At 47.0% G+C, this 24,422-nt stretch overlaps 2 protein-coding genes across 3 annotated transcripts; both read left to right on the top strand.

Annotated features, from left to right (window-relative positions):
• Positions 1-1,342: 1,342 nt before the first annotated feature.
• On the top strand, positions 1,343-6,223 carry LOC144383038 (dickkopf-related protein 3-like). The gene is made up of 7 exons (XM_078097221.1): positions 1,343-1,770; positions 1,952-2,056; positions 2,317-2,397; positions 4,275-4,367; positions 4,755-4,899; positions 5,690-5,840; positions 5,934-6,223. The coding sequence occupies exons 1-7, from the start codon at positions 1,540-1,542 to the stop codon at positions 5,956-5,958; spliced, it is 831 nt and encodes a 276-aa protein (XP_077953347.1). The 5' UTR covers positions 1,343-1,539; the 3' UTR covers positions 5,959-6,223.
• Positions 6,224-7,894: 1,671 nt separating this feature from the next.
• On the top strand, positions 7,895-23,675 carry LOC144382945 (fatty acyl-CoA reductase 1-like). 2 transcript variants are annotated; one of them, XM_078097219.1, is made up of 13 exons: positions 7,895-8,152; positions 10,340-10,439; positions 10,808-10,924; positions 12,012-12,187; positions 13,292-13,471; positions 14,028-14,205; positions 14,467-14,511; positions 14,749-14,876; positions 14,958-15,025; positions 16,723-16,894; positions 19,742-19,871; positions 20,422-20,549; positions 20,857-23,675. In XM_078097219.1, exons 2-13 carry the CDS (start codon positions 10,368-10,370, stop codon positions 21,014-21,016), a joined length of 1,554 nt encoding a protein of 517 aa, XP_077953345.1. In that variant the 5' UTR covers positions 7,895-8,152; positions 10,340-10,367; the 3' UTR covers positions 21,017-23,675. The 2 variants fall into 2 exon arrangements, with proteins under 2 accessions (XP_077953345.1, XP_077953346.1); XM_078097220.1 differs by lacking the exon at positions 16,723-16,894 and adding an exon at positions 17,519-17,690 and having other exon boundaries at positions 20,857-23,667.
• The last annotated feature ends 747 nt before the right edge of the window (positions 23,676-24,422 follow it).

The following is a 24,422-nucleotide window of genomic DNA, read 5'->3' as shown; positions in this document are numbered from 1 at the left end:
TTGTAGTTTCCTTCCTCTGTTCTCCCTGGGTCACGTCACTTCCTGCCTTGTCCCGTCGTCCGCTGTGATTGTCTGTCATGTCATGATTGTTCCCAGCTGTGTCCAATCACCTGCACCTCCCTTGTGTATTTAAGCCGTGTGTGTCGGTTGTCACTTGTCCCGTCGTTGTTCAATGTATGGAAGTCCTAGTCCCTGTCCACGATCTCGTTCCAGTCTTCGTTTTTTGCCCCTTCGGCCTTTTGCTTTTGACAATTAAAGTCCCTTTTCTTTTTGAAAACTCTGCGTCTGAGTCCTACCTTCCCCGCCATGCAGCTCCCTGACAATATGTACTTCAAATAATAACTTGCTCAATTTTCAACCGATTTTGAAACAGTTTGGTTTGTTATAAACGTCAGAGATGTAGTTATGACACTGCATACGCGGACGTTCGACTCCGTTGGCCAGCAACGCGGGCGAGACATCTAGCCTGTATATGTGTGTATATATATATATGTGTGTGTGTGTGTATATATATATATATATGTGTGTGTATAGGGCGGCACGGTGGCGTGGTGGTTAGCACTGTCGCCTCACAGCAAGAAGGCCCTGGGTTCGATTCCGCCCAGTGGCCTTTCTGTGTGGAGTCTGCATGTTCTCCCCGTGTCTGCGTGGGTTCTCTCCGGGTTCTCCGGCTTCCTCCCACAGTCCAAAGACATGCGCTGGGGATCAGGTTAATTGGGGACTTTAAATTGCCCGTAGTTGTGTGAATGTGAGTGTGAATGGTTGTGTGTCTCTGTGTTGCCCTGCGATTGGCTGGCGACCAATCCAGGGTGTACCCTGTCTATCGCCCGAAGTTAGCTGGGATGGACTCCAGCCCCCCCGCGACCCTGTGTGCAGGATAAGCGGTCTGACAATGGATGGATGGATGTGTGTGTATATATATATATGTGTGTGTGTATATATATATGTGTGTGTGTATATATATATATATATATGTATGTATGTATATATATATATTTATGTATATATATATATATATTTATGTGTATATATATATGTATGTGTATATATATATATATATATATGTATGTATATATATGTATGTGTATATATATGTATATATATATATATATATGTATATATATCTATACATATGTGTGTACTTGACTCTTACTCTTGACTCTTACTGTGAAAATGTCTGTACTTCCGGTCCAGCTGCTGTGCTTCGTATTTCGTTTTATAGATGAAAGCCCAAAAACTGATTTAAGAAAGAAAAATGCGTTTTTTTCTCTTTTTTTTTATTTGGACAAGGAAAACAGGCAAACAGGCAAACAGGCAAACAGGCCGCCCATTTCCGCTTTCTAGTTTTCAGTTTAAAAAAAAAACTATGGTATTTCCGTATTTTACGCTAAAAGTAATGCCAAACGTTACGCGGAGCTACTCGGTCCTTTGAGTTTGACATATATCCTACATCACAACATGCAACGTAAAGTTGATCCGTCCCAGCTTCGAACCCCGCCAGCTCCCCCCACGGCCGTCCCCAAATAGAACCGTCCCCAGATGTGCGCGCTGCGCCCCCTCGTGCGTCACACGGAGCCGCCGCTCGGAGGAGGAAAGATGTCCGCGCTCGCGCTGCCGCTGCTGCTGCTGCTGCTGCCTCTGACTTTGTGCGCGTGGGCAGCGCACGGCGCGGTGGAGCGGCGGGACGCCATCGGTCTGAACGAGATGTTCCGAGAGGTGGAGGAGTTGATGGAGGACACCCGGCACCTCCTGGAGGAAGCCGTGGAGCAGGTTGGGCCTCCGCTGGATAGTTTCCTTTCATCCACGACATAGAGATCACCATCAATCGTAGTTGCCCCCTGAGGACCCTTCCTCTCCACATGGAGGCTGGATGTAGACATAATGTAGGTGCTTTATTCTGTGAGAGATTCATTCATGAATTCCGTTTGTACCTGAACATTCAAACCAACAGATAACTACCGAGAGTGCAAAATCCTCCCTTACCTCACCGGATGAAACAAATAAGGCAACGATGGATGGAGGCAGAGCGGTTCGGGTCCCATACGGAGCTGACAAGGTAGGGGCCCCCTTTTTTTTTTTTTATAACACGGTCAAAACTCTCAGAAATAACCTTTTCATCTCAGCAGCCACGATTTCATGAACAGATAAAAACAATTGTTGCTTACAGTTTTACCACTTTTACATCTTTATTGGGTTCAGAAGGGACTCTAAGGTTTCTGATATACACCGATGATCACAGCGGCTTTTTCAAGGGATTCTGGGGCTGTGGGTAGTTTTCCTTTTATTGATACAACATGTCACTCCGTTTTGCCGTAGGAGACGTATAATAAAACAGGATATGTTCACCCTCCACGCGTCCATGCCGAGACTTCTGGCCATTGGAACAGTGCGGATCACGTGAGTCTCCTGCTTCCTCGGTCCGATCCGCGTCAATATTAGAACGGACGCATTGTGGCCTGTTAGTGTCCTTGTAGTTTGTTTTCAGCTCACATTATTACAATTGACCAAAATAATTCTCATGTTTCGCTTCCCTCGGAGGTTTGATTTAATTAGTTCAATTTTATATTGCTTTTATATTAGATGTATTGTCTGAACTGCTTTGTAAAGAGGTAAATCATCCAGCAAACAGACCCAACATGTATAGCTTTCACGGTTCTTCCTAACAGGAGGCCCGGCATGGATGGAGCTCTCTGTTTTTCCATTTTCCGTTACCACACAGCGGTTTTGATCTTTCACTTTCCTGTGAGCTTTTAATAGACTTTGCATGTGGAAAAGAAATAAAAATTCCAGCCGGTGAGTGGAGTCAAACTCAAATTACACTCCGGGAAGTTGCAGTCGAGTTGGTGCACTTCATGGAAAATACCCAGTAATACCCCAACTAAATGTCCCTCGGTTGCTGATGGAACTTTTTAAAGGGGGATTTTAGCAGCTGGAATGTTCACAGCAGTTAGTTCACCAAACGTTGTTGCAGCTTCATATAAGAAAAAAACTGCCGTAGAAATCCTCGGCTGCTGTGTTTACCTGTTGTTTCAAAATAACCCAGTTACAGTTGATCCCATAGTTAAGATTCAGCATCATTGAGTCGCTCCTGTGGATTAACAGCGGTCATATTTCTCGCTTTTTCGTCTTACTGGATCATTTTCCTCCACTCGTGAGATGATCCCGTATCGCCATCTGGAGTTAAGCGGAAGTGTGGACACTTGGAGAAGAACAATTGTATTTACTGCATTGACCCCGTGTGCCATTGTTGGCCGCGGTTTTTGAGAACCGCCAATTCTGCGTTTGCCCTTGAAGGTTAAGAAAGTAAAAGCTCTCTTTAATCGATCTTTAATCAAGAATCAAAATCAGCTTTCATGACCGAAAGAGCTCCGTCCCGTAAGACGTAGAAAACACACAGCTGTTATTGGATCAATCCGAACGAGGCGACGCGGACGGCATCGGGCTTGTTGCTGCCTGTCGGTCGTCACCTACAATTAAAATACCGAGAGTCGGTGAAGTGTGAGCCGAGGGTGGGCCCGTGTCTCCTGCCCCTGGGGTTCTCTGCTTCATGAACGCGTCACAAAGGCTGTGCCCTCTTGAGAGTCGGCAAACCCGGGGGCACGTGAACCAAATTTACCCTTTTGGCGAATCAGCTGAGCTGCCCGGAACACCGCCTCGGGATGTCAAAGCCGCCGCAATAAGTCACGGTTTCGGGGAACTGGGTTTATCAGGTTCCCACACTGATTTCCCAAAGGCAGCCCATGAAGATAAAGACCGGGAGTGAGATCAAAACAGGGCCTGTTCCTCTACCCACTGGAAAAGTGTTGCATGCTGTATTTAATATGTTCTTGTAGACAATTGGTTAAACAAACAGGAATTTACACCATATTTTGAATTCAACCATAGGAAGCTTTGACAGCGGTACAAGTTTAGGATGAAGATCATGATCATAGAGCAGATCTGGAAAACTCTGATGTCACTCTTATGTTCGTCAGGCAGTTTCCATGGAGATGGAGAAAAACTTCAACTCCACGGAGAAGATAGGAAAATGAGAAGAGAATGTAACCCCCAACATTAGTTGGTTGGCAGCTTCAGCTTCAGTATGAGCCTGTGTTATAGATCAATGCAATTATTACTATACTATACATATATAATACTATAATAAATACAACAAAATTACAAATAATGAAGTTGAAATGTTTAAAAACCACACAATGCTGTTTTTTTATTTGTGTAAATTAACTGATGTAGGCATAAATATATGCATGTAACCCTTTTGTCATCCCTCAATCCAGGAGTGCATGGTGGATGAGGACTGCGGTCTCCTCAAATACTGCTTGTACGAGATTGAGAACTCCAAGTGCCTCCCCTGCATACAAACGGACATGGTGGGGATTCAGCCCAACGGTTTGAGTTTGCGATCGACGGCACAAACAATTTAACGGTGACCAGAGACACTGTTTTAAATAATCCATATGATCCATGTGATCTCCGAAAGTTACCATAAAATAGTCACTTGGAAGATGCAAAAAGGCCACGAATCACTCGCGAAATCAATGTCACAGAAAAGGCAAATGGCTCTAATCGCACGAGATCGTGACTGACGGAATATCCATCTGCATGAAGATCACCCTTTCCTACCCTGTGTGCATTTAGCATTTCTACTCCCGTGCAAAGTTGAAGGGGCCACCGCTAACAGCTCGACGGATAGCTCAAGTGGATACTGCTGCACCAAACATAAGAAGCGTGCGTTCGTTTTGTGTGTCCCCGCCCAGCCGTGCACTATGGACGAGGAGTGTTGCTCGGACCGGTTGTGCGTGTGGGGTCAGTGCACGGTCAACGCCACCAAAGGAACGGAGGGATCCATCTGCCAGGGTCAGAGAGACTGCAGGCCAGATCTCTGCTGCGCCTTCCAACGAGGTGACGGTTCTTTTGCCTTAGACCAGGGGTCTCAAACTCAAATCAGCTGCGGGCCAGATGCAGCCCGCTTCAACCGAACGCGGGCCAGACTAGCGTCCGAACGGCGTGGTCGACAATAACACAACTTAACACTCACTTTCAAAAGCAGTCATTGAACCCCACCCTGGGGGATCGGTCCGAATGAGACTACAACACTAGTCCTCCTTTAACTCAGCGGGGGAGACCTAAGGTCATGTGACCGTGGAATTCCTTTATAGCCAAACGTGAAGTTACGTGAATCGAAGCTGCGTAGTGATGGACGGAGATGCTCGTCGGTGACGTCAGATGCTTCACGTGTTGTTAGTGTGAGTCGTAAAGGAAAACTTTATTAAACGAGCGATGCTAACGGTTAGTCACATGATCACCTGCGCGAAAGAGGGCAGGAAACTGAATTTCACCCTCCTGCTCTCTGCACCTCGGGCGACACACACGACCCGCCCCCCATGTCAGTCACACGCATGCCACGTTCACTGGACAAGCACACAGTAGGAAACCAGAACATCATAACATGTCCCACACAGCAGCTGACAGTGGGCCGCACTAACATTACACTTTCACATTAAGGATGGGGCCACAAAATATCGTCCGCAATTGGCCCGCGGGCCGCGAGTTTGAGACCCCTGTCTTAGACCGTTCTTTATGTCTGTGAATCGGGGGGCGCGGGTGTCTCAAGTGGGCTTTCGTATTTCGTGTTCGGGTGCCCCACTGTGACGGGCCGGGCCATTGTTTCCTCTCTCCGCTGCCTCCGCAGAGCTGTTGTTTCCAGTTTGTAATCCCAAACCGGAGAAGGGGGAGTCCTGTCTGAGCCGCCCCAACCTGCTGGCGGACATGCTGGCCTGGGACCAGGAGGGTCCCCGCGACCACTGCCCCTGTGCCGACGACCTCCAGTGCCAATCTCGCAGGTGAGAGCAAACAAAGTCGACACGTTCACGCTAATAACACCCCTGAAATGAGAATGTGACGTTTCTCTAACTTGCTCTTTCTTCCTCACGCAGACAAGGATCTGTTTGTGGAGAGTAGCACTGGAGATGGAGAGCGCATGAACATCCGCGTCCTGCTGATCAACGGTAGAGACAGATGCTGTTTTCCAGACACGACTTGCACTGTACTGTTTATGCCTTATAAATAAATGAAATGAAACACCTGCCATAAACAAGGTGAACGTTGACTATTGCCAGAGACTCCAGGTCATCTGCCGCCTTAAGAAATACCATTTTAATTCCTCAGTTAAAAAGCTGTGTATTCATGTTAATAAACGTCAAAGAGACCACCTTTGTACCTGAAACACATCTTGTACACATGCTGTTAATACAAATTGGTGACCTGCCAGCCTCACTTGCACACATTTTAATATTTTGACACCTACAAAGTTTGGCTGAGACACTAAGCACGCATCAAGCCACTGTATTTGTTTATCTTAATGGGCTCATTGTGGACATATAAGTGGAAGATGATAGGAGATAAAGAGAAAGAAGAGGGGACTCAACCAAAACCTCTCAGTAGAAACAACCGAGAAATGCTCCTCTATTGAAACGTCTGGTGTAGACCCTCGTTTATTCAAAAGTTCATCATCCAGCAATTCCCTTACAGACTAAATGTGTAACAGCAACAGATACTGTATATGTGCTTCTGTATCCATAAGAGGGTGCTAGATGTCTTAACAGAAGTGCTGGATCCTTACTTTTTCCACTGGTAAAAAACGGTCTATGCTGTTCACCTGATAAGCAAATCAGATGTAAATAGAAACCTTTCAATTTGAAATATGAAAGGAAAAACGAGTTTTACATATTTTGTTGATCAAAGCACAGAGCACAGAGGCCTTGTGTGCTTTTGTAGTTGCAGTTTTCACTATGTAATCAGGCGCCTTGTACCTTCATCCTGCATATTTTTGGTGGCTGTTATGTCCGTGCTGTGTCTTTCGGTAGCTCTGTGCTTGTTTTTGCTGCAAGATGTCACTCTTTAAAATCGAGTATGAACTTTTTCTTGTGGTTTGCACTGGTTTTGTTAATTAAATAAAACATTTAGAAGGGAAATTTGTAGCATTCGGGGATTGCAGTCTAACACCATGTGGCCCGTTTTGCCTTTTAGGGATTCCTGTAGTTTCAAGACATGGGTGGAGGGTGGTTTGTATTTCTGCAGCCTTCACTAGACTGTATACAGATTTCACACTTGGATGAGGCAAGAATGCGCCGCCGGGAGCCCTCGACACGTTGATCTGGCCTGATTGCCCATGACTAGGGCACTGACATCACACATTGAGGAGGTGGGTTCTTCATGCCAGATGGAAGGAATGGGAACAAGTGCAGAAGAATAATTCTGCCATATAGTGGCATTCTAATTTCAAAGTAACAAAGCTTACTATTTACAGGATGTTAAATGCTTAGAGCAGCGGTTCCCAAACTCGAGAACGCCGCGGCCCACTTTGAAATCTGAAACTCTTTTTTTGCGGCCCACCCAAAACTTTAATCACGACTCTGATCAAAACATAAACTAGGGATGAGTAAATGACCTAAAAATGTATTAACCGACAATGTATGTTTTGTATACCATTTTCTCCGGAGCTCATATATATTTACTTTAATACTACAAGACGGCGCCCCATTTGACATATTTTTATATTAATTTCAAACTTTTCAAAAATCGAAAATTAAAAACCTTTTATTTATCCATTGTAAAATCACCTCTCGCGGCCCACCTGCAGTACCTTCGCGGGCCACCAGTGCGCCGCGGCCCACACGTTGGGAATCGCTGGCTTTTAGACGCACTGTGGCTTAACTGTGGCTCAAGGAGAGAAAGGAAGCGAACGGTCGTGGCGTGTTCCACTATCCTTATAGGGGAGGAACTAGCGCAATGTGTGGTGTACACAGTCGTGTTGCCAACAGGATGTCGCGCGCCCGCTTTAGTGTTGACATGCAACACTGCACGTCATTTGTCACCGGGTTCCAGTTTCATTTCCACGCATGGTCGTTTTATTTTTATTTTTTTTAAATAAGCGACGCAAAAAAAAACGCGGCGGAGTGCGCCCTCCTCCTCGCGCCGCCATCTGCGCAGCCGGGCCCGCCGTGACGTCACGGCGGCTCGTTTATCCGCTGGCTGCTTCCTGCTGCGGGCGCGCACTCTCGTCGGGTTTTTTTTTTTACGGCCGGAACGTGTCCACGTCGCTGCTGCTGCGCCAGAGGTTCAGGGGACCCGCGGAAGCCTTCGACGTCTTCGGGTACGTACAGCACAGACCCCCCCTCCCGCTGCGCCCGCGAACCGTATGCCGTCCGTAGGCGACGGCGGCGCCCGTTACCGCTCGACGCGCGACGTCGTGTGCGAAGAGATGCGCCGGGGCGAGGGGGAGGCGCGGCCGGGAGTTGCCGCTCCGGGACGTGCGCAGATAACGGGACCGAGTCGCAATGCCAGCCGGTCGTTACCGGTACACCCCCCCCCCCCTTTATGCTCAGCGGAAACCGTAACGGTCCCCGGTGGTGATGCTCGGAGCTCCAAATGCGGAAGGTTTGACTGCGCGAGGCACTTTTTTTAAGGCGCGGGCTCGCGGCGCGGCCTCGCGTCCGCCGCGAGCCCGCGCCGCTCCTCTCCGCCGCAGAGTCCCGGTGGTCTCTCTCTCCCTCTCTCTCCCTCTCTCTCCCCCCCTTGGTGCGAATCTGCGTCTGACGAGAAGCACGGGACTCACCGGGGACCGCGTGTCGCCTCGCGGTGTCTCCCGTCGACGTGTCCTCGTGCAGGAATGTGTCCTCTTCACGAAGCCTAAAGTTATAGTTCCGTGTTACTGTTTCCCCAAAATGTCTTTTGCCACCTTCTAAACACACCTTTTTGGATCCTTTGAGGTGCTTGTGATAACTCTCGCTAGTTAAAGCATCTCATTTAGAGACCATTTGAGGTCTGGCTCTGCAGAACTGTGACTCACTCTCTTACCTGACTCGTTACCTGAAATAGAAGTCCATACCAACCTCTTGTGATACCACAACCACCACCACCACCATCATCATCATCATCATCATCATCATCATCGCTGCATCTTGTCCCATTGCTGCAGACGGATGCACCCCGGTGGGATCGTTGTCCGTCACCACGGCCTCCACGCATTTAAGCTGCTGTGCGAATTGGAGGACTTCAGTGTGGTTGGAGAGTCTTTACCCCCCCCCCCCCCCAGCAGTTGTCACGGTAGCCAATTGGTTATTTTCTAAAGTTTCCTTAACAGTAAACGGCTTTTTCTTGCGTGCAGTCGAGACCAGGTTTGAGTTTGTTTGGTTGCCGAGCGTTCAGTGACGTCCAGAGAGGAGACTGCCGGGTCAACACGCACTGAGCTTCTGGCTCGCAGATCTCAGCCAAATATGTTGTCCACCGTCAGCCAAGTGTGCGTTTTTAAACCGTTAAATATGTTAAACAATACGTTAACGGTCTTCGACAACGGGTACGTACGACGTACAGTACCAGTCCAAAGTTTGGGCACGCCGCCTTGTGTTTTCTTTTCCTTTTTTCTACAGTGTAGACTGTAGAAAAAGTGCACACTCGGAAAAGAGAACGCACGTCGGAAAATGTGTTGGATTCTTTCCTCAAACCCACTTTTCCCCCAAATCCAGTCTAAATCACTGAGCAGGTTAAATGAAGTGGACTGGAGTATTTGTGTGTTTCAAGTGGATCCTCTTTTGACTTTTAAACTGGGAAAATAATTTATTTGTCCAAATAAATGAAACCTTTTTAAGATTTTATCACATATTGTGGAAAATCGCAATGGGTCTACAAGGTCTTTCTGCACAATGTAATAATAAAATGACACTAAGTGAGTGTGTTCAGATGTGTAAATTGTCTAAATTTATAATGGCACGAAGCTAAAATACATTTTTCAGATTTGGCTTAAAAAAAAAGAACCCCACTTGCAGGGTATGCAGCACTTTAAAACATGGAGGTATCGGGGTTAACAAACGTGTCCACATCACAGCAAGTAAAGCAGAACAAAGTTTGGAGTTGGAGAGGTTGAAAAAGAAATCCGGCTTCATTCCAATTATCTTTTTTTTTTACGGTAACAGTTTAACAGTGTTTTGACTTTTTCCAGGCATGAAACCGATGATGATGATGATGATAATGGCAGTAAAATGCAATGGTGGATTTGGAGACTATTGTGCTCCCAAGTGTGACTGAATGCAAAGCTGTATAACCGGTTCAACTCCGTGAGCAGTACCGTACTGTTGGTGAAGTTCTTCCAATATGTCCGCTGACTGTTTATTTAACTGTGGTTAGCTTCTGCAAACGTTTCAGTGTTTCCACAACCATTGTACCTGCGCAATCCTCGCCGCCCTCGTGCACATTCCCGCACTAGTCAACTCCCGCCTGATACCAACCCAATATTGGGTTGGTCTCTCCCTGTCTTTTCTTAATCCTTGTCGTGTCTGCACAGGTGGAGTGGTGTTAACTGAGCAGACATCATGGTGAACATCCCAGAATACTATGCAGGGAAAACCGTCCTGATCACCGGCGCAACCGGCTTCATGGGAAAGGTACAGTAGTATTTGAGCAGTTCGGGGACATTACTGAACCACGCGTGTGAGCTGTTTGGAAAATCCTTTCCCTTCATTCAGACGACGACGAGCGTCGAACTCTACTTCTGCTTAATCAGGGTGAAGGACACGTTTCCTTACACACAGGAAGTATCCAAACACGTTGATGCTGAAATCGGTTGTGCTGCGGTTCTTCTCCCACCACGAAATGAGGCAGAAAGAATGAGGACAGTGCGGCAGTCATTGGAATATGATGATTTTATTGTCTAAAGTAGTGAGTGTGTCGTGTAATGAACGCCTTCTGCTTGGCCGGATAATGCAAACGTGTCAAACGCTTCATTCAGCTTCTCCTTCCTGTTTTGCTCAAGGTGCTGCTGGAGAAGCTGCTGAGGTCTTGCCCGGGGGTCAAAAGCGTCTACGTGATGGTGAGGTCCAAAGCTGGGCAGTCCCCGGAGGTCCGCATCGCCGACATGGTCAACTGCAAGGTGAGGACTGCGTGTGAGTGGGAAGCCTCTGAGTTTCGGCGTGTCAGTCAGCCTGGTTACATGGATTGGAATAACTGGCTTAGTCGGACTGAAATGGAATGATCCGTTTCACGTAAACACCTTTGTCCGACTACGTGCGGTCCGACTACGATCCGACTAACACCCCTGGATAACTCGATCCGATCCAGTTGATAGTTCGACTATTGCGGCACGTGACGGTGAATCGGATGAGGAACTGGACTTTGCGTCTTTGCGCGTGCTCGAGATCCCGACGGCGTCTTCTCTCCGTTATCAAATCAGCCGATAGCACCATTCGCATTCGCTGTGCTATTAACATCACGCACAGACCGTAGAGGGACGTAGCTTCACCTTGCTCTCCGCTCGCTTTTGTGTTGATTTCTGGTCTTTCAGAATTGTATTTATTGTCTTTAAATACACATTAACATGAATCCAACATGCATTCGCTCACAGCACCTTTCATGCAAATGCGACGGCACCACCGGATCACATCGCGTTCATGCTCAGGAGCGCAAAGCTCAAAAATAAAAGACGGCGGAGCAAACTCCGTAGGATAGGGCGTCCCTGCGCCCTGATCTCGCCGTCAGTTTTTGGGGGACCGTGGCCTGAAAAACGTTGCAGACCCCTGATCTGACGTATTTGAGGTGCTGCTAAAATGTAGAACTCATTTATCATGCACACCAGTGTTTGCCGAGTACTCATTCGATTTGTTTGCTGATCAAATTGATCATCTGGATGTTTTCGCCATGTTTTGCCAAAATAGAGGCATAGAAGCCCGTAGAGCTGCGCAGTACAAATTGTCACCATGAGAGTACCTCTTTAAGATGGCGCTTCTAACCGTTAATTTGTGTGTTGGCGTCTACTTAACATTGGAAGCAGCCGGGGCAGCGTGCCGCTGCCGTTTGGCTCTAGACAGGAGGGCAGGTGTAAACACCACCTCGAATCCAACAGGTGGCAACAATAGAGGCTGTTATCTTGTATGGTAACAAATTCCACTGCACACTGACGTTGTTTGTTTAGTGTGAACTGTAACTTGATTTTTATTTTTATTTTTTTTCCCCCTCCTCAGCTGTTTGAAAGATTACAAGAGGAGCATCCCGGCTTCGCCGAGAAGATCGTCGCTGTGAGCAGCGACCTGACGCAGCCGGAGCTGGATCTGAGCAAAGAGGATCAGAGCATCCTGGCTGACAACGTTAACGTCGTTTTCCACTGCGCCGCCACCATCCGCTTCAACGAGCCGCTCAAGTGGGTTGAATTTTTATTTTAGCTTTTGTTCTTCATTCCTGGGAGGCCTTTTTTTGCGATGCATGTTCATCAGTTGGTCCTGATTCTGCGGTGGACAACGTGCAGTGCCGCCTGCCAGGGAGCCACGGTGGTTGCGGCGTTGCAGCGGTTGAGGCCGTGCGTGAAAGCTTCGTGCCGTCAGGACACCGGAACCCATTCAAATGAGTGACGATTAGGCCAATTGTTTGTTCTGCTCACCCAAAGACGCTGCTGAATGAAACCAGGGAGACGATAGTTTGTGTTTGGAGGAAGACGTCTGTATTCTCATCATGTTTTTGTTTGCTTGTCAGAGTCATTTCATACCAACTGTTGTGGTCGTTTTTATGTCTCCGGGTTAAGCCGTCCGGATCTGAACTCAGGAGGGTTCTTATGGCGCGTTTCCACCGAGCGGTACGGTACGGGTCGGGTCGGTACCCTTTTATTTGTGTCTCCGCTGCCAAAAGTTGAGAATGGTACCAAAAATCCGAACCGTACCGTACCACTTTTTGGGTATCCTTTCGTTGGGGCACAGTTGTTTGGTACTAAAGGGCGGAGCTAGACTCACTGCAGAGCGTTGATTGGTTGAAAGAGTGTCGTCATTTGCACGTGCCACAAGTGGCTCGCCAAATCATGGTTAACAGACCCGACCCGTACCGCACCGCTCGGTGGAAACGCGGCATTAGTGCGCCTTGCTAGTCGGTGCAGGCCATAGAAATGAAACATTGCTGTTTCAATTTGGGTCCTGGGACCTTTTGGTTGTTGGTTCATTTCCACTTTATATAATTGGGTATCACAAATCTGTCCCTACATCACCCCCCATCTTCCCAATCAATGCTTTCTTTCGAATACTAATGAAAGGTGGTGGTTTTAGGTTTTAGGACTATTTCACGAGCACCTGTATCAGTTTATATATATTCGAATGCCCAATTAGGCCGGTGATCACTGCTTTAGTACATATGTCTGAACAGGCATAATGGTACCAAATCTGTAACCCTCATTGCCAACACGACACTGGGACGCTTAATGACTAACTGGTTCTGTTAGTTTGTTTTGTGTTGTCAACTTTACTGTCCTTCCTTCCCCCAGAGATGCGATGCAGCTGAACGTCCTTGCCACCCAGAAGATGGTGGCGCTGGCCCGCAAGATGAAGCACCTGGAGGTCTTCCTTCACGTCTCCACCGCCTATGCCAACTGTGACCGCGAGCTCATTGAGGAAACGGTGTACCCTCCCCCCGTAGACTACCGCAGACTCATTGACTCTCTAGAGTAAGTCGATCTGGACGGTTGCCAATTAACTTCTACTGATCTGTCAACTAACTGCTGCGGTGACGGTAATTGGGACCGGATTCATAAATGGCAAGTGGTGGTGTGTTGTGGAGGCTAATGTCAGCTCAGCCGTGGTCGGTAGAGAAAACGGCTGCTTAGTGACACTGATGCTGTAGAAGCCGCTGAACTGGATCAGTAAAGCGTCAGAGGCCTCCAGAGGGAGGAGATACTGATATCTCCAGGAGGGATTGTGTGTTGCGTCAAGCTTTTGAGGAAGATTGAAGGGACGTGCGGAGACGCGACACGCTGGCGTCAGTCAGGCTTAGGAGCTCAAGTACACAATTAAGGCCGCAAGTGTGCAAGCCGTCTCAGAAGACGTTCCCTTCATCCTGTTCTCACACCTCAACACAGTTTAGTTCTTCATGCCTTTAGATGTTTATGAATTGCATATACCTAGGATAAGATTTCGAAGGCCCATTAACATTGTTTTGTATTCATATTGTCAGTGGTAAAGTAAACGTAGCAAATCTGAATATCTTATTTTATTTTTCCCCAGCTGGATGGATGACGAGCTGGTTTCTGCTCTGACTCCCAAGCTGATCGGGAAGCGTCCCAACACCTACACCTACACCAAAGCCATGGCGGAGTATCTGGTGCAGCAGGAAGCCGGAGACCTCAAAGTAGCCATTGTCAGACCTTCCATAGTGGGAGCCAGCTGGAAAGAACCCTTCCCAGTGAGTGATTCAGGCCGCTGGTGCTGGTTTGCTCCTTCATCGTGTTTCTGCTCAAGTTACTGTTAAGAAAGAAAACCCAAGAAATGTGTTTGTGTTGGTGAAACGCTGACCGGGATCAGAGCAGAGTCCAACCCACCGTGTCCCCTGAGAGCGGGGAATGGAAAGAAACTCCTCAAACGCTCCATGTTAATTATTGTCACAACGAATGGACTAACGACGTCAGTGCTAACCATCTGCTCTGCCCTCCTGCCTCGCTTTCAGGGTTGGATCGATAACTTCAACGGCCCCAGTGGAATATTCATAGCAGTAAGTACCAACAGGACCTGCCGGGATGTTTAATGGACTCGTGTCACCATCAACCGCTTCAGATGTTTGAACTACAGATTCACAACTTGCTATACAGTATTTGCTGACTGGCTGGAAAGTTAGAAAGCTATTTGCTTTCTCAAAGTTCTTCCACTGGAAGGAGGCCGGGTTCATTTGTTGCTCTACAGAGAAGCGAATGTGGGGATGCGACTTTCAGTCTCTTCTCACCTCCTCTAGGCCGGTAAGGGGATCTTGCGCACCATGAGGGCGTCTAATGATGCGGTGGCAGACCTGGTCCCCGTCGACGTGGTCATCAACGCCACGCTGGCCGCAGCGTGGTACTCTGGATCACAGACGCTCAACAGGTGAATAACCTGTCCGCTCACCTGCATCTTCTGCTCCTGTTGTGTTGATGAGTTGTTCTGAGCCTTTTCTTCATATCACAGGTCTAAAAACATCATGGTGTACAACTGCACAACTGGAGGGATCAACCCATTTCACTGGGGGGAAGTTGGTATGACGCCTCTTTTCTAAGCTAACACGCCCTCTGTGAAAACAATGGCTGTGTAATCGACTGTAACCTGGTCCACCGCCTGCCACACAAGAGCTCTGTTGACCTGTAACTGCGTATCAGGATCTTTGTTGCTGCTGACTCAGGCATGAAAATCCCTCACTTTTTGGCGGAATTCGCCGTTTTGAAACCAAAGTAGGGGACCTACGTGAATCGTGTAGATTCGATGAGATTTTTTTTTTGGGGGGGGGTATTCATATTCAGTGAACTGCAAACAGTGCACGTGTCAGAAGGGAGCGCGAGATTCAGTGAATTGCGAACAGGGTGAGTGTTGGTTTCTGGTATAAGTTACCCAGGAGCTTTGTTGACATCGGCTTAGCTAACGTTAGCTACGGCTTGATGAGTCGAGTCATTTAACACCGCAGGAGAGAACGCGACGTTGGCCGGCTAGCTAAAGCGCCGGTAGCTAACGCTAGCGTTTTTGAGGAGGTAGATTTGTCAGAAGGTAGCGCGAGATTCAGTGAATTGCGAACAGGGTGAGTGTTGGTTTCATTGATTGTAATATTTTCTGGTATAAGTTAAGTTACCCAGGAGCTTTGTTGACATCGACTTAGCTAACGTTGGCTACGGCTTGATGAGTCGAGTCATTTAACACCGCAGGAGAGAACGCGACGTTGGCCAGCTAGCTAAAGCGCCGGTAGCTAACGCTAGCGTTTTCGAGGAGGTAGATCTTGAGGTGAGGGGACTGACGAGGCAGAAGGTAAAGTGCTCCACCGTTCTATCAATAAGCAGACCTGCCAACCTGATATGCATTTTGACTTCAAAGTACCTTAAAAAATTGTCTAAAATTAATTTTAGTCTAGTTGACCAGCACACATTATATGCAATGCAATATAATGCATGACGAGTATTTAATGACTTGTCCCCTATTAGTTGTTGTCAATTCCCATCCCCCCCCTCGTCGGTACGCAAAAAACGATCCCTGGGACAAAACCAGTTGAAAACCCCGAGAGGGGTAATATCCTTCTCACCTTTTTCACCCTTGACCTGTTTTCATGCCTGTAAACCGTTAAGCCTTGCAGGGAAAATTGTTCACTATGAACTTGTGTTGTGCAACTCTGTTTTATATTGTGCTTTGTTGGTTGCGAGAGGGGGGGGGGCAGAAGAATAGCAACACTGCTGTTTGATACAATGTGCTAGTGCTGGGTGATATTGCCCCTATCTACGTGCTTTCACACAAGCTGAGTAATCGGATGAAGGAGAGGTTTGATTTACTTGCCATGAGGTTTTCTTGGAATTTTCCACATTGAGTCTCGCATGCTGCCAAAGACGGGTAGAGTTCCTCTCTGGACCTGGATAGATCACAAGGTCCACGTTAGTAGCTGTCGCCTCACGCCTGTACAGCAGGCTGGTTGTTGCTCACTGCTGTACAAGACATAACCTAATAAACTTTTCAGTGACCGCTGAGCTCCAGCTGTAGAGGAAGACCGCGTCGCATGATCTGCTCGGGTTTGAGAACCGGTTTGCCAGATAAAAGATCTTCACGCAGCTGGAGTACCGATGAGCAGCTCTGGATTAGATTGTGCACACGGATGAAAGATTGTTGTTTTGCCAGCGGCTGTCAGTCTACCACACACAACATCCGCAATGTCTTGCACTGCTGATTAACGACTTGTGTCAAACAACCTTCTTTTTCTTAGAGTACCACGTTATATCCACATTCAAGAGGAACCCCCTTGAGCAGGCCTTCCGTCGGCCCAATGTTAATCTCACGTCCAATCACCTAATCAATCAGTACTGGATTGCCGTGAGCCACAAAGCTCCGGCCTTCCTCTATGATCTGTACCTCAGGCTGATTGGACGAGAGCCCAGGTAACCCTCCTCGCCGACTCCCCAACGCAACCCTTGCTACTCCCACTCATATACACACACACACACACACACACATCTCTGCTGCTTCGGTCCTGTCGCTTCCCTTTCAGTGTACCAAGCTAACGTCGTAGCTGCCCGGCTAACGTGTTACATGATGCCTGTTTGGTTCTGTTGGGAGTTGAAGAATGCATAACCCAAATTCTGCCCTGACTACAAGGTTCAGTGATGGGTTCTGCACTCTACAAGTCCTGCTACCTGCAATCTTCATATTCTCTGTTGGGTTTCCAAAAATGTTAGCATTGAGGTTGTCTCAATCCCGTGACCGAATGGACGCCTCAGGACTTCATGTTATTTGCAGCCATAACCAGGTATCGGCCCTTTTTGACAAATGCTTTGCTCGCGGCTGAATTGTCAGATCCGTGAGCTGGATCCGCCCCTTTTAAAAAAAAATCCAGATACCAAAACCCCTTCAGACCAGTGGCCTGTGTTGGAATCACCAGCAGTGGTCTCTCCTTTTCATCTCGCCAAATCTCAGTAGGAGGAGCGAACCCACGTTCTGCTTCATTGCGTCCTTTCTGTGTCCCCCCCCCCTTGTCCTGTCCTATGTGTATGTCTCTCCTACAGAGTACTGTATAAACATGACCTTCAAGACCAATCCCTTAGAGCAGGCCTTCAGAAGGCCCAATGTCAATCTGCGCTCCAACCCCTTTACTAATCAGTGCTGGACCGCCGTCAGCCACACGCTGCCGGCTCTGCTCTGTGACGGCTGCCTCCGGCTGACCGGCAGGCAGCCCCGGTAAGGCTGCAACCAACTCCGCCCCCCCCCCCCCCCCCCCGTGCCATGGCAGTCGGCCCAACCTCTCCCGCAAGCCGCCCAACCGTGTGCCTTCCCCTGACTGGTTACTAGGGGTGGGGGAATTTTTCGATTTCTCTCGATTCTCTCTAGATCGATTCGGTCTCGATTCAGAAAAGTTAATAATCGGAATAAAAAATAAAAATAAAGAAAAGGTCTGTCTCGCGCGAAATATTTGCTCGCTCGCGGAGCGTGAACTTCCTCGCTGGCGAGGAGAATCTCTGCTCGCGCTCGAAGGTGTTTTCTACGCGCTCGCTGTTTTTCTTTCTGACAGTAAGGGGGCGGAGCCAGTCACCATGGTCTCTACACCTGATTGGTTACAAACCCCGTCTTTGGATTGGCTGGAGTGATGCATTCACACAACTATAGAAGCCAATTTCCGCACTGAAGAAAGGGGATAGAAAGTCGAAATTATGAGATAAAACCTTGTCAAAACACAAACGCCCCCCTTCGGTAATCGTAGTGGAGCGTAGATGACAACCAGCTACAACCATCATTACGGCACATTAAGAGCAACGCGTCCAGCTCGCAGACCGGTCCGTCAGTCTGAATCTGAGTATCTAATAACGTTACTGAACTATGGAGAAACCTGCGCACATCTTACCTCATTATTTCCATTTTCCAAAAAGTCGATCCGTATTGAAAGTTGGCGAGATATTCACAGATTTGGACTTTTTTCCGGTATTTTACAAATACGGACCGGTCTGAGACTAAAAGCAGCTTTTTCTTCATTTAAAAGAAAAATGAATCTGTTTAATATATTTTTTACATCGGCTACTTCCATATTGTGTTGAAATGCAAGCTGCGTTGGTTCTTTCATTGTTGATAGAAAATCATATTTGTGACAAAGATTTTTTTTTTCTCTTTATAAAAAGTTAGAGAAGGTAATTCATCTGTTGATTTTCTTTAATTATCAAATAAAGTAGGAAGTGATCAGCAACCTCTGAGTAGCAAACTCAGATTTGAGAAAATTTAGAAAATCGAGATGCATTTCATCAGTTTAGAATCAATAATCGGTTTAGAAACGAATCGTTGACCTCTGAATCGGAATCAAATCGTGAGGTGCCAAGAGATTCCCACCCCTACTGGTTACGGGGGATCCGGGAGGGGTTCGGGCAGAATGTGTGAAAAATGTTTGCGAGCCAAAGACTCAAAACCTCAATGGGAGCATGTTTTATTTTAAAACATTTTGTAATTGTGACCCCCCCCCCCCCTCTCCCCCTCCATTGGTCCCACGGCACCAATATACTGATCACCTCCCAATGAATGCGAACCCTCTGCATGGTCGTTTCTCTCTCGGCTCCTCTCTTCACGCTGTCTGTCTGTTCGACCTACACTGGGTATGCTTTGGTTAGATGGGGGTTTGAGATGCTCTTCGATGTGCAGCATCAACACGCATGTCCGTCACGTCCTCTGGGTCCTTCAGAGGAGGAGTTCAGGTCATCTCGATCTGCTCAATGATAGAACAGGCCTATTTTTTGGATCGAGCTGCTCTTATTCGAAACAACAGGAAATTTTGTGAACCACATATAGTGAGTGTCGCGTTGACTTTTTGCAGGTAGTTAAATGAACCTCCAGAAAGTGCAGCGATTGAAGTTGAAGAGGGGAACAAACACACAGCACTGTACAACTCTAAAGGTCTCCTGCATTCATTAGTTACTGGAATCCAAATCTGCCCGATAGAATCTTCTCTCAATCTGGGATTGTTCTGCAGAACTCCTACGTGGACAATGTCTGACCCTGTTCCAGGATCACTTTTGGGACTAAATAAAAGCTCCAATGTTTCAATAACGGCTGAAACAAAAGCAGCTGTGTGTCTACTCCCCCCTCCAACGCCATACAACCCTGTCCTGCCCCTCATCCACGACTCCTCCGCATGTCTGCATCCACTCCACCGCCGTCGCTGATCCATTCCATTCACCTGCCGGCGCTTTCCTTCCTTCCCCCCCCCCCCCCCCCCCCCCATGCTGCATTTCCCTGCTCGCGTGTCGTAGGATGATGAAGACGATCACGCGCCTCCACAAAGCCATGATGGTGCTGGAGTACTTCACCAGTCACTCGTGGGTGTGGAACAACGACAACGTGGCCATGCTGATTGGGCAGATGAGCCCAGAGGATAAGAAGGTGGGTCCTCCTTTCTACAGACGGGCAACGTTCGTTTCCTGCTGATGTCACTGGAGAGACGTTTTTTATTTTTTTTCCCCAGGCTGAAAGAATCTCTGTTTGTCACATTAGAGCTGTTGTTCCCACAATAAGAGGGACTGACTGACGTTCATAACTGATGACCGAACGCTGTGATTTGTAGGAGGAAGTCTAGAAGCGGGTTTGAGTATTGTGTAGTTTGTGTAGGAACGGCGAGATACTCTGCCGCCATCTGCAACCTCCCCCCCTTGTGTAATGCACCACTGGGGGATGTATGGAGGTTATGTCTCTGCTCTCAGAGAAAGCACATACAAACGGTGTGTGTGTGTGTGTGACCTGCCATTTCGTTTTAGTTTTTTAGTGTTTCATTGTATTTACATTTTTTTTTTTTTTGCTTTGTCAAGTATCTGTTTGGTATGATGCAAAAAATGCATCATAATAATCCGTTCAGATGACACATCTTGTCAATAACTCATAATCATAAGGTCATTGTTTAAGTTTATGATTTCTGTGATTTTTTTTTTTTCTATAGATGTTTAATTTTGATGTGCGGCAGCTGCACTGGGCCGAGTACATGGAAAGTTACTGCATGGGCACCAAGAAATATGTCCTGAACGAAGAGCTGTCCGGCCTGCCTGCTGCACGCAAGCACCTCAACAAGTAAGCGTGGAATCTAACTCTCCGCCGCAGTCGACGCCTCGTGGCCGTACTTCCATCAACCACTCGTGTGTCTTACGTCCTTCGGGAGACGAGCTTTTCCTTCACGTTAGCCCTCTGAATGGGTAATACGGTCCGTGTCAGTCATCGCTCCAGCGGTAACAAAGCGCAGAAACCTTCCAGGAATAAAAAGGGAAGGGCATGAACTTAAATGAATATGTCTAACTCTTCAAATTCTCTGTGTAGCCCAATTTTAACCCACGCCAACCTACGGCTTGGAGTCCTCATCCCAGCTGTGTTTGTTCCCCAGGCTAAGGAACATCCGCTACACCTTTAACACCGTCCTGGTGGTGCTCATCTGGCGCGTCTTCATCGCCCGGTCCCAGATGGCGAGAAACATCTGGTATTTTGTGGTGAGCCTCTGCTTCAAATTCCTCTCCTACTTCCGAGCCTCGTCCAGCATGAGATAAAGGTCGTGGTCACGACGGCGAGTGAGGAGGCGACGGGGCGGCGGCATGAAGAAACACTGGCTGAGATGGAGAGAGGTTCCCTTACAAAGCTCCCGTGCTGCTTGCCTCAAGGATTTAGTGCAACGCGGAGAGCGCTACCAGACGAGCCCCGAATGTTTCATGTCCCGGATCCATCTCGCCTGATCTCCTAGCATTTCACAAAACGCCGAGGCATTGGATCGGTCTGTGCAGTGGTTGTGGGGCTGCTCTGCATTGAATGATGGTGTGTTGCACAAATCCGCTCGTTGGTTTTGAGTCATTCCAGGGTTCCTCTACTGTATCGGTCATCTTTGATTAAAAAATACTTTGACTGCTGTCCACGCAATGTTTTATTTTTTATTTTATTTTTTTGTCACCTGAAAACAACTTAATTTCCTTTTTTCACCCTTGATGTTTTGCTTTGCTTGTAAAGCCAATTTTAAATTCTATATTTATATATATTTATATAATATATATATATATATATATTATATATATATAATATAATTATATATATTTATATTATAATTATATATATTTATATTATATTATATATATATATATAATATAATTATATATATTAATTTCTTTTTTCTTTTCTTTTTTAAAATTTGTTCTACAACCGGGATTTCTCTCTATTAATTTATTTGGAGCCAGTTGGATTGTGCTGTACTGAGTGGGAGCAGGCTGGGACAGACAGACACAGGCTGGCCTACAAATAAGTTTCACCTCTGTCCTACAGACTAGAGGCGTTCCCCCACCTTAGCTTGGTGCAAAGAGAAATTTGAAAACCCCAGGGGTGGAGCTCGTACTGGACCCGCCCCCCAATGGGGGCGGAGTCTTGTTGCTACACGCCCCCGTGTGTCCCCAGTGAACTGCAGCGACCAGTTCCCTGTTTCAGACCAAGCACAAAGGGACTAACTGTGCCTACAAACACATATTTTGCCAAATCCCATTAAAACACACCTCTGCCTTGTTTTCCCCTGCTAAGCTTCCAAATGTAAACTTTCAGTACGGTCAGTGAGTCTCTGGTGTGGACTCTTTCGTTGCTTTTTGTCAGTACACTACTCTTCAAGTGTGTCATTGTGTAGAGGAGTTATTGTTACCGGTTGGTTACTCATGGATCTGTCGTTTTTACTTGGTTGCTTCTGTAAATACATGTTTGATTTGTGATGTACTCACGCTGCGCATAACCTGCTCTTAAGCCTCTTAATGTTTTGCCTTCATTATTCTGCCTGGTTACGTAACGCATGTTTTTTTTCGGAGAACAAATGTTTGCTTGTTACAGAATTGGAGAGTTTTTTGTAGGAATGAACCCTGATTCTCATTAACGCTTAACTTCTCATACCTGCGTTTACTTGTGTGCATCGTCTGTTACCTTTTTCTCGAGCACATTGCAATGTCTACTAGCATGCATGTGGCCTGAATTCAGGAGCTGATTGCACAAAGGACCATGTGACTTGGTGGAGGGATGCACCCTTTTCAAAAGGAGTGTGGAGTGTATATTGTGCCTGAACCTTTCATTGCTCTAACAATGTAAAAAGGGAGCAATCCAATGTGTTATCTAATTATTTTCTGTACAGCTCTTTTTAGGTAGCCTTCAAGAAGATGTATTTTTCTCTAACATCATTGGCTGTAGAAAGCCTACTGCTTCAGCTGCTGTAAATATGTAAACAGGAGTGTTGTCGGTACCACTGCTAAATTTGAATCATTTTTCTGTGTTGTAGGAACATGTATTGTTTCTCCCCCAATGTCTTAGAATTAGTCACAATGTCCATTGACCCCTGAAGCGAACCCTCACAATGTGGTTATGTAGGTGTTGTGGGATTCGTTTCAGCTGTAATTTCCTTGCGAGGGTGAGCGGCTCAGTTTTGTCTTGATGGAGTGTCTGTCCCGCTAGTTCAGTGTTGCAGGAGTTGATCGGGGTTCTCCCCCAACTTCCGCCTCACGTTTCTACTACTGTCAGAAATACAGAATCGGCATCATTTCCACAAGAACAAACCTAAAATTGAGTAACTCCGCCATTATTCACTACGAATTCCTAAAGGCCCCTCAAGTGATTTCAAATGCGTACGTTTTTGTTTGACATAAATATTCATGGGTTAGCAACCTTATGTTGCATGAACTACCCCTCCCCGCCCCCACAAAAACATCAACTATTCTGCAGTGTGAGGACTGTCTAGTTTGATCAGAATGGATTGACTCTGGCATGTCAAGTAAGATGACGGAGCAGGAATTACATCTACTGACTCGTTCCTGAACCACTCCAGGTCCTTTCAGCAGAGCACAGTTAAAACCAGACACCTGAAAGGCCTCTATGTTTCTTCGTTTACCCTTGAGACTAACCAAGTATGCACTCCTACTGAATATAAAAATTCAGTTTTCTTTTTGCCTGTTTTCATCTGATGTGTGTTGAAGCTTCAACGGCCTGTGTATTGATCACATTGCATCAAGGTGGAACTGGAACATGTTTGACTTTTTCTGTATGCTGAGGCTGTCCAGTGTGACTAATGGGTCTTCATTTAGGGCGGCTACAGTGCCAATGTGTTCGTTGTAAATGTGACTCTGCAACAAATAATCAATGGGTGCCTTTTTGTCTCTAAACCAAAAAAAATAAACGGTGTTTAAACCTTCTCCTGAATGGGAAGTCGGATTTTTCTTGTGTCTGAGTTGTCCGTATGCCAGATTCAACTGAGGAACGACGGCCTCGTGGATCCCTCCGTCCAGCGGACCTTGATTCCTGCGATTTCGCCATCCGCTCAGTAGCTGAGTAAGAATGGCCGGTCCTCTAGCCTGCTTCAACCTCTGCAATTGTCCTCATATTCTAGACATCACTTCATTTGTGTACACCACATTGGGCAGGTAAAATAGAAATGCCCTGACTGGTTGTAAAGCAGCAGACTGACACTGTAAAAAACGTAAATGATACAGTGAAACTGTCAAATCATGACAGAGACCATTTAATCAAAATTGGAAATTCTATATCTACCACAGTGAAACGCTACATATACTCACCGTATCTTTATAAGGCACACCTTGCTAGTAGATGTTTTTCCTCCAAGAACTGCATTGATTCTTTTTGATAGCCTGTGAGATGTTGCAAGGTGGCTCAGTGTGGTCAGAAAGGAACACTAGTCAGCAACAATACTCAGTATCAAAACTCATCATCCAAACTCGTTTTAACAACAGGAACCTCCTGTTCCCGCAGCGACCCGACGCCAAACGCCCTACGGATATCTCCCGGTCGCCTGACCTTTCGTCCCCGGGTCCTCTACCTCCCAACCCCTTGTGTGTTCCAATGGTACCTTTGTCTGTCCTGCCGTCCTTGGGTTTGTTTCCTGTTTCATTTTGTAGTTTCCTGCCTCTCGTGTCCCTAGGTTAACTTTAC

Source organism: Gasterosteus aculeatus, chromosome Y (genome assembly GCF_964276395.1).
Source record: "Gasterosteus aculeatus chromosome Y, fGasAcu3.hap1.1, whole genome shotgun sequence".
In the NCBI taxonomy this organism is placed as follows: domain Eukaryota; kingdom Metazoa; phylum Chordata; class Actinopteri; order Perciformes; family Gasterosteidae; genus Gasterosteus; species Gasterosteus aculeatus.
Note: the sequence above shows the minus strand (reverse complement) of the source record. Positions and strands in the feature narration are given on the sequence as shown.